General features: G+C 45.1%; 1 protein-coding gene across 1 annotated transcript; it reads right to left on the bottom strand.

The window, feature by feature from the left end:
• Positions 1-2,923: 2,923 nt before the first annotated feature.
• Positions 2,924-5,920, bottom strand: LOC127301728 (ATP-dependent Clp protease adapter protein CLPS1, chloroplastic). The gene is made up of 3 exons (XM_051331992.2): positions 5,706-5,920; positions 4,853-4,994; positions 2,924-3,385 (listed from the first exon to the last, which is right to left on the bottom strand). Exons 1-3 carry the CDS (start codon positions 5,764-5,766, stop codon positions 3,124-3,126), a joined length of 465 nt encoding a protein of 154 aa, XP_051187952.1. The 5' UTR covers positions 5,767-5,920; the 3' UTR covers positions 2,924-3,123.
• Positions 5,921-10,266: the final 4,346 nt, after the last annotated feature.

Raw genomic sequence — 10,266 nt, 5'->3', positions numbered from 1 at the left:
TCGCATCCCGTTCCGGTAGGTATCTTTCTCCCAAGCGTTCTCCCAACGGGTTCCGGTATGCTGCCGGTCTTGCGGAATCAGCCTCATCATAACATTCCGGTACCGCGGCCCTTGCCTACCGGTACCTTGGGGGATCTATTTCCTCCTCATCATACGCTGCCCTTGCAGCTCGATAATTTTGCCCGGTTTCTTGTCTACCGGCATGATTGTTTCCGGCATAGCCTTCTCTGGCATAGCCTCTGTTTGCCCCTTGGCCTTTTCTGCCGGCATCATATTGCCCGGCTTGTTGTTTTTCGGCAAGAACCGGATCATACACAGTCATCTGCTGCGCATTCACCTCCTTTTCTCTTCTTCTGTCCGGATGGGGGGACGAAGCCTGCCCATGGGACTTGCTACCGGCATTCCTTGTTGAACGCGCGGATTTTGAAGCCACAGCCTTGTTCAGCTTATCAAGCTGTTCAGCATTTTGCTGCTCGATAGTTTCAAGAAGTTCCCGGACACGCTCTTGTTGTTTTGCCAGAGCGTCCCCGGAAAGCGAGTCACACAGCGCTACAGCAGCTTTAGCAGCTTTTATTGTTTTATCCGGGCTACTGTACTTAGGTTTCTCTACAATGCTCACAGATGCAGATGTGCTTTTGCCGGCAGCAATTTCTTTACGCAGATCCTGATCTAGATTGCGAGCCTTAAGCCGGTTTTCCGGTATCCTAGCAGCATGAGCGCTAACAGAAGCAAAGCCATGGGCAGCGTTATACTCACGTACGGTTAGGTTCAGCTCGCGCTGCGCCCTGACGATGTCTTTGCCGCTCTCGAGCATCTTCTGGCGCTGCGCCTCCAGCTCCGCCTGAGCCGCTGCCGGGTCGATGTTCTGCGCGATGGGGGTGGCGAGGACGTTCATCGCCGCTTGGAGTGGTGTTTCCGGCGGTGCGGATGATGCTCCCGCAGCGCCTGCGCCGCGTTCCAGCGGTGGCTTGGCCGCATGGGTCGAAACCGCACGACCAACACCTTCTTCCGCAGCTTCTTTGCCGGCGTCGACCGCGCCTGCCATCATCACCTCCACGCTGCCAGGAGCGCGGCCAGCGTGTAGCCATCTTGGCGGATCCGGCGCCACCAGTACCGACGAGAGGCACCGGCGCACAGGAACGGTGCCGAAGTAGATGCGGTGGCTGCCGAACTCGATGATGCGGCCATTCTTGGGGAAGATGCCGCCGTTGGCGAAGCAGCCCGCGTTGTCGTTGATGAAGTCCATGGCGTAGATGCGCTACACCAACGCGGAGACCGTACGCTGGCCGGCGACGTTGAGGATGCCCGCCCGAATGTGAACTCCAGCAAGCGTCACTTCATGCCCCACGGTGGGCGCCAACTGTCGTCGTGGCGAACGAGCAGATGCCATGGGATGGCTTAAGTTGGGGCCGAATGGGCGCTAGAGGATTCGGGGGAGGGTTTGCGACTAGATGGGATGAACTTCCGGATGCTTTCCTCAAGAACACAACCAAAGGCCGGTATGCAAGAAGAGAGACAAGAGGAAGAACTCTGCTCTAGATCGCTAGCTTCATTGATCTTAACATGGTTACAGGTTTTTGGATACCAGGTTCTTCGTCTAACTTCACCTCACGTAACGTAACGCATCATGTCCGTAAGAGGCTATGCCCCCTCTCCTTATATAGGGGAGAGGGTGGCTTACAGAACAAGAAACCCTAATGGCATCTTTGACTGGACAAACTACTTTACAAAGCTACTTTAATCAGGGATGACGCCGGGGTCTTCTTTAATCAGGGACGCTGACGTCCTCCGGCTTCTTTCAGCGTCACCTCTCTCTTTGGCGCCAGGGCTCCGATTAAAGCTACTTTGCTTAGCTCATCCTTGTCTTCTAGTTCTGAAGAGAATCTTTGACCGGTCTTGCCGACCTGCTCTCCTTCCGGTATCTTCTTCATCCGGTTCCGGTATACCCCTCTTGGGGATACCGGCTTAGCTTCACTTAGCCAAACTCTTATCTTTGTGCTCCGGTAAGAATATTAAACCGGTATCTTGATGGCTCAAACCATCCGGTTTGGCATGCCTTTGGCATACCGGGGGTCATTCCCCCAACAAATAGGCAAGCATGGCGGCGGCCACCCTAATGGCTTCATCGGCCACATGCTGCCTTTGCTTCTGGTTCAAATTGGCGCGCCAATCCCGATGCTTCACGGTCTGGATGAACGTCTCCTCCCAAGACAACGGCTTTTTCGGCACCTTCATCTTCTTATTGTCGCCGACAAAGGCGTCGTGCTTCGAGACCGCCATTGGGGCGGTCTCGTCGATGGCAGGTTCCTCAGCTTGCAAGACGACGATAGCATGGCTAGGTAGGGTTTTTGCCTCCGTACGAATATGATTTTTGGGAGTGGCGGGAGTGGAAGTGGCTTCTATTGCACTGGCTGGCTGGCCATGTAGGACACAACCGAGGACGCACGCGGATTAGGTAGGGTTTTTGCCTCCGTACGAATACGATTTTTGGGAGTGGCGGGAGTGAAAGTGGCTTCTATGCCACTAGCTGGCTGGCTATGTAGGACGCAACCGAGGAGGCACACGGACATCCGCATCAACGCATTTGGACCCCAAATCTGGGCAATGAACAGCCCGAAACATTTGTCGTCAGGTCGGGCTGCCCTAAGAACGCAGAACCCGCTTGGTTTGGCAGACAAAAGAATCTTCAGAAGACTGTGTGTGACATCTTCAAAACTGACACCTCCAAAAGCCTCAAAACAACACGAGACTTACTGGACAATATGACCTGTTAACCGAAATAAAAGATGCGAGTGTTATAGGAAGCAATTTTTTGTTTTATCTTTTTAAGCTGAATACTAGGCAGCAACTGGTAACCACTATGAGCCATTTCCAACGTACTGCAAATCCAATGAATGTAACTAAGGTTTCAGAATGCTCACAGTAAGAGAAATACTACAGCTTCATAACTGGAAACACTGTTTTCTTGAAAAATAACTGGAAACACTATATTTGGTATACTACATGATTTACATCTGCAAGTAGGTACCCATGTCCATCTTTAACAATAAGTGTGTTCACTGCATTTTATCTAGATATGCAGGGGTATCTACAAACTTTAAGCGGCAAAAATAAGCTCTTTTTTCAGCAGCCACCACTTGCAGGTTCAATAGAGCTTCGGAGGCCATTGCCCCTGAGCGCCGTGCAGTGCTCCTCAGCTTCCTGCTGCGAGCAGACAATAACCACTGCCATCCCATTCACATGAGCCTCTTGCATGATATTGACAGCGTTGTCCACAGTCATCCCAGGGATAACCTTCATCAGGACTTGGACAACATACTCTCGCCTGTTCTCATTGTCATTGTGCAGGACGACACGAAATGGAGGGGACATTTTCCGGGATTTCCTGCAGCCCAAACAAATGCTGTTATATCTGGTGTTCTAAGCTTATAACCAATCTAGGCGAATAAGCCATACAATTGAGCAAAAATGGCAGATGAGCCGCAAAAAGAGCTGAGTGCTAGTTGCTCTGATCTTGTAGGTGGTATTGCAGATCTGTCATTTTTTTATTACCAATTTTATATTCGTTGTCTTAGATTATGTTGGCTCAAGTGTGTGGCTTTTTTTTTAAATTATGTGGATCAATTTCTTCCAATATATTTTCTAAATCACGATCAATACAACTGTCAAAATCTTTTTTACATAAGGAATATAGCCCAACGATGCCAATTTTCCACCCTGAGGACACTATCAGCCAAAAAAAAATCTTATTTCCAATCAATACAGAGAATGTGGATGTATAGAGCGTCTCGCAGGGAAAATCATCACTGCACCAATATATAATATACAGGAATATCAACTACAGAAACATGCACAAAGCATAAGTATGGCATAATATCCAACTGATCACAATAGAATGATAATTATTTCTATTATATAAATATAGGCTTTTGGAATGACATCCAGCAATCATACGATATCAGATTCAATGCATGTTATTCATAGTTTCAAGATATAATACCGCTAAATGATCCACTTTGATGAGATAATCCTCCTTGTGCTATATAATGCACTAGAGACCACAGTTGTTTCGGGAAAAGGCAAGTTATAACGGCAGTTGTTTCAGGAAAAGGCAAGCTATAACCACAGTTGTTTCAGGAAAAAGCAACGTATACATGTTATTTGTGAAATATGCATATCTTCTCAAAAGCATGACAATCCTCACATGCCTGCATCCAGCACTGGAACAGCATGCCTAAGCACAAACAAACCCCACAGTACAAGAAGTTTGTACTATAAAGGTCTGAAAGTAAGCTGGGGGGGGGGGGGGGGGGGGGTATATCATTCAAAACAACAGCAAAGTACAACACATACATTTCAACCCTTCATCGATATCACTATATCTGCAATGGAGCTTGCCAAGTTGACATAATGGCCAGTTGAAATCGCTTTGACAAGAACGTAAAATTATTAGGCCTTAAAACAGTGAATCAAGATAAACTCCAGACCCCTGTAGCTAGGGATAAGTTTTGGTTTATTGTTTTTCGTTCGCCGAGAAATAAATGGGCTGTGTGCTCTTGCAGCAACAACAACGAGTATGGAGTAGTTGATAATTACCCAAGCAGTCCAATACTACTTGTATTGGCAACTTTTTTACCTGTCTGGCATCACCTGATGTAGCATTCTGTAGTTTTTAGTTTCCATCATTAGGTGGAAAAATACACTATACTTGGCAGGGTTTACAATCTACTTCTGAAATCTAACATGATACTGAAAATATTCAGTTTTTTTATTAAAAAAATCGCACTAACCCCATTCCTGAATTTACACTCAGAATGGAAAAAAGATTCAAAAGTAACAGAAACGGACTTACTTGACATCGAACTCAGACTGACGACCTGGAGAAACTTTCTCTGCTGGTCGATCAAGCACACCGCCACCTTTGCCTGCTGCTGTGATTACAATGGGGAAGGCAACATTTGTGGACCTTCTCCTGTAAATAGAAGATCTATCTCCTGCAGAATATGGAAAAAACAATAAGGATAAATGAAAAGGCAATCCTGCAAGGTCAAGGACCAAGATGGCATAACAAACAAATCTCCCATCAGACTATTTGTTTCCTAGAATGAATATTCCATCTGAATTAAGATTGTCACATGTAGCCTTTGCTAGTTGCTAATAGTTCAAGCTCAGCTTCGTCCCTCCTTATCAAGATTCATGAGTAAATATCTAAAGAAGTTTGAGTGGTTTCACTGTATGCAGCTAAAAGGGTGTGAGCCACCGTTGATGATTGTACAGGTTTGTAAATATGGCTGGACAAGTACACCAAAGGATGCTGCAGAATCCAACAGGACCAAAACGAACTATCCATTTCTCTTGACAATAAAACACCAGCGGTTTCTTGTCAGATAATTACAAAAAATTATGTTCTCGCAAGCTCAATCTGGCCAAATCTTGCAGCAATTTTCCAAGACGAGCTACGCCTAATATCGATAACGGGCGACGATTCTTGAGAGTTTGAAGCCTAGAACTGCTTCCACCCTGGCAATAGCTAGCTCCATTTGAAAACAGGCAATCTAATCCATCCAACTACTATTCCGTTCTACAACACAAGTTCCTCCTACCAAACCTTATCCGCCAAGTGTGAGGACAGGGTTACCAAACTGGCACCCAAGGTAACCCCAAACCAAAGAACATCCAACAAAAGAAGAGGAGCGCGAGAGTACCTCCCACCGCGTGGTGGTTCGCAGAGAGAGCAATCCGGCTGGACAGCGCCGCGGCATCCATTCTCTCCCGCCACCGCCCTCGCCCTCGCCGCGCCTCGGAGTCAGAGGTCAGAGCCTGCTGCTCGCCCCTGACTGAGCCTCAGAAATTCCTATCAGTTTTTTTGTTCTGCGGCGGTGTGGTGTTGCTCCGCGGGCTGGTGGCTGTGCGGCTTGGAGGCACGGAAAATATTTGTGGCCCAGTTGGGTGCGCGTGGCTGCCGTGAGCCACCTGTTTGGCGATTTGAGATCTCGACTTCTCTGGGCCACCGGTCCCCCCAGATTTTTTCGGCGGCCTCAAATCCAACATCAACTTACACAAAAACTCAAATCGAACATGGAAAATTCACTAGTAACATTATCCGTTGGACCGTCGGGCACACTTGCGAGCTAGCCAAAACAGGACCACATGCACATGAGTTGTCCAAGCAAGTATGGAAGTTGCGACTTTCTGGGGCATAGACTCCTTGTGTAGAAGGCACATCCCTTAATAGTGTCAAAACTGTAAAAAAACAAAAGAACCCCGCTGTTTTATGGTTTTGGTAAAAACAAAATACCAAACCAAAACCAGCAAAACGTGCACAACTTCAAAAATTAAGGCACCTCATAAATCAACACCTGAGAACCTCAAGTTGCAACTTTCTGAGGCAAATTTTATAGCGCCTCGAATCCTTCAAAACCTTTGGCGGAAGTGAAATTTCAGCCCAACACTCGCCGTACCGGCAGAGTCGCTGGAAGCACATCCATGGAAACACCTCCGCCCACGAGCTCTTCCTCGAAAGAGGCATAAGATGCCGGTGCGGAGCAAGGGCGGCAGAGGTCGGCGTGGGGCATGTGGCACCTCTAGAGATCTCCAGGGTGCCTCCACGAGAGTTGCAGGGTACCTCCATTCATGTCGTGTGGGATGTTGGCTCAGGGAGGGGGGCAGTCCACACAGGCCAGCTCAAGGCGGAGGTCACGTTCGGATCCACAAAGCCTATGATGCGACACTTTCAACAAGGTAACGAAGCCCGAGGATGCCGCCATCATCTGCTCTGACTCATCGGAGCCCTTCTCTCACCAACTATCCACCTTGCAAACCCGTACAAGCAGCCCGAGGTACATATCTACAAGAGAGAAGGACGTCTCAACTAAGTCCACCGTCGATCCACCTAGAGGAGACCACCACGCCTCCCGCCAACCGCCACAAATCTAGGCACATGGCCCTGATTCATTGACCGACCCAATGGGAAGCACCCCCATCAACGGAAAGAGGGTCCGCGCACTGATACGTCTCAAACGTATCTATAATTTTTGATGCTCCATGCTTGTTTTACACCAATTTATATATATATATATATATATATTGCTCATACTTTGTTGCACTTTTATACATTTTCCAGCACTAACCTATTAACAAGATGTCATAGTGTCAGTTCCTTGTTTTCTGCAGTTTTGTATTTCAGAAAAGTTGTACAGGAAATATTCTCGGAATTGGACGAAACAAAAGCCGAAGTCAATATTTTACCGTAACGAAGTCGGAGTCCAAATGGGGGTCGAAGAAGAGGCGCAGGGCGGCCAGACCAGCCCTAGGCGCGGTCTGCCCCTGGCACGCGCCTAGGGGTGGTGTGGGCCACCCTGGCCTCCATCGACATCGCCCCTCCGCCTATTTATTTGTGATCTCGGGAAAAACCTAAATACCCGATCCTCCATCCATGAAAATTTCCTTCGTGGCTGCCATATCAGACCCTAGCTCGGGAGGGTTCTGAAACTCTTCCCGGCACCCTGCCGGAGGGGAAATCGTCGCCGGAGGCATCTACATCGCCATGCCCGCCTCCGAAATGATGCGTGAGTAGTTCATCCCTGGACTATGGGTCCATAGCAGTAGCTAGATAGTTGTATTTTCCAATTTGTGCCTCATGTTTAGATCTTGTGAGCTGCCATGCATGATCAAGATCATCCTTATGTGATGTTGCATGTTGTGTTTGCTGGGATCCGATGAATATTATGTACTATGTTGAGATCGATTATATATTATTGTCATATGTTATTTTTGATCTTGCATCCTCTCCATTGCTAGTAGATACTCTGGCCAAGTAGAATCTTGTGACTCCAAGAGGAAGTATTTATGCTCGATAGTAGGTTCATGCCTCTAGTTTTCTGGAAGAGTGATAATAACTTCTAAGATTGTAGATGTGATGTTGATACTAGGGAGAAAACAACAATGTTTTATCTGAGGGTAATTCTATTGTTTACTTTACACACATTGCTTAATGCGATAATCTGTTGCTTGCAACTTAATACTAGAAGGGGTTCAGTCGATAACCGGAAAGTGGATTATTAGTCATAGACGCAGTTGGATTACGGTCTATGTATTATGTTGTAATGACCAAACGAATCTTATAGTAATCATCTTGTCATGTATGGTCGGTATTCTCTCAATTGCCCAGCTGTAATTTGTTCACCCAGCATGTTATTTATCTTTATGGAGAGACACCTCTAGTGAATTGTGGACCTCGGTCATTTCCTTTACACTAATAAATTCAACCATTGCAATCTTGCTCTGTTTACTTACTGTAAGCTCTGTTCTCTTTAAGTACTGCAAGCATCTCCTTCCACTCGATACATTTAAACTTTTATGTCCAGCGAAACCGGTGAGATTGACAACCTCACTGAAAGTTGGGGCAAAGTGTTTTGGTTGTGTTGTGTGCAGGTTCCACGTTGTTGTTGACGCCGGTACTGCGCCCTGCCAATAGTCAGCTAGCAACACCTTCAAAAGTCATGTCTTTCTCCTATTGGTCGATTAAACATTGGTTTCTTACTGAGGGAAAACTTGCTACTATGTTCATCATACCTTCTTCTTGGAGTTCCCCAACGGTGTGCAATCTGCACTCACAAGCTGATTTTCTAGCGACGTTGCCGGGGAAAAAGAGGATTTCTGCAAGGGGAGTCTCTCATCTCCAATCTCTTTACTTTGTTATAGTTTTGCTTAGTTTATTTTATTTTGTCTTGTTTGCTTTATTATATCAAAAACACACACAAAATTAGTTCCTATTTTAAGTTGTTTCTATGTCTATTTCTGTTACTATGTCGCCTGAGGAAATGATCTTTACTTTCAAACAAGGGAGTGAGGAGAGTTTTAAGGAAGCTTGGTCTAGAATTAATAATACTTATAATAAAATTGAACCTAAAATGACTCTAGGCTTGCTTCTTAGTAGCTTTTATTTTGTTCTTATTATTCGTTATAGATATGCTTTGGACACCGTAGCAGGGGAGATTTCCTCCATTGTGATGGATATCAAGCTTTTAATGCCATAAAAAAGTTAATTGCAACATATAGCTCACCTAGTAATTTTGATTCATCCCTTGTGAGAATTTTTGCTAGATTAAATACTCTTGAGACAAGTACAACTAGCTTGAAAGAATGTTATAGTATGCTTCAGGAAAAGTATGATCATGTTTCGATAAATTATGAACCCTCAAGTTGGGTCCCTTCAGTAAAAGTTGATATAGGTGGTGAATTTTTTTATATTTTTGCGATATTATGTCTGAGTTTTGTCTTATGCCTAAATATATTTACGAGTCTTTAGATCTTTGGGGACTTTCTGTGGGTGGAGAAGAAATATCTCTTACCAATAATGTTATTATATTACCCATTGGAATTTCTGAAGGAGTGCATACAAAAATCCTAGGAAGAATGGTATCTAGTGATTATCTTGTCATTGAATGTGTAGGAAAAGGACAAATCACGCTTGGGCGATCTCTGCTAAAACTCCTGGGAGCAAGGATTGATGTTGGGAAAGGTACCGTGACTTTCACCTCCCCACCAGATGCTTCTCATTCTTTTCCTAAGAAAAAGCGTAAAGGTAGGAGGGGTAGGCACAAGGCTCCCGCCATTTATGATGTTGATGCTTCTTCACTTGATAATAATTGATGCTAGCTCTTTTTCTGCGCCTAGCTGAAAGGCGTTAAAGAAAAAGCACTCTTGGGAGATAACCCATATTTTATTACTGTAATTTTTCTTTTTTTGTTGAGTCTTGGAAGTTATTACCTCTGCAATAACCTCTCCTTATCATTTTTATTTTGTTTTTGTGCCAAGAATAGCCTCTAATAAGAAGAAGTAATATTTGAGAAAGTTGTTGTCCTAAAAATAGATTTTGTGCTTTCACCATAAAAATTCGTGTAAATAGCCAGAGCGGAATTTTGAGCTGCCCATTTTTTGCATATGCCCCAGGTTATTATCTAACTTCCATTAGTTGACCACTTTTCGAGATGGGAACAGAAGTTTTTCGAGAAAATCGATCTTTACCTGCTGTTCTGTTTTGACAGATTTCTGCCACTATTTGCATTTGCCTCTTAATCTCTTTCTTTTTTAGTTCTTTTGATCAAAGAGCTTTTTGAAGAGTTTATATAGTAGCTAATGCTTTAATAGATGTTTGATATATGTTACAACTGAACCCAAGTGGATTTATTTATTTTGATTGTACTAATGTTGCTGATAAAGAATTGTGTGAAGTTTTGTATGAAGGAAGTTTTCAAATGTAGG

This window comes from Lolium perenne, chromosome 7, assembly GCF_019359855.2.
Source record: "Lolium perenne isolate Kyuss_39 chromosome 7, Kyuss_2.0, whole genome shotgun sequence".
NCBI classification, from domain to species: Eukaryota; Viridiplantae; Streptophyta; class Magnoliopsida; order Poales; family Poaceae; genus Lolium; species Lolium perenne.
Note: the sequence above shows the minus strand (reverse complement) of the source record. Positions and strands in the feature narration are given on the sequence as shown.

Excerpts from the sequence above, each read along its gene's own strand:
- LOC127301728 (XM_051331992.2), bottom strand. The coding sequence starts at position 5,766 with ATGGATGCCGCGGCGCTGTCCAGCCGGATTGCTCTCTCTGCGAACCAC. Across the intron at positions 4,995-5,705 it reads GAACCACCACGCGGTGGGAG|GAGATAGATCTTCTATTTAC; the intron begins GTACTCTCGCGC and ends CATATTCTGCAG. Across the intron at positions 3,386-4,852 it reads CAGTCTGAGTTCGATGTCAA|GAAATCCCGGAAAATGTCCC; the intron begins GTAAGTCCGTTT and ends TTTGGGCTGCAG.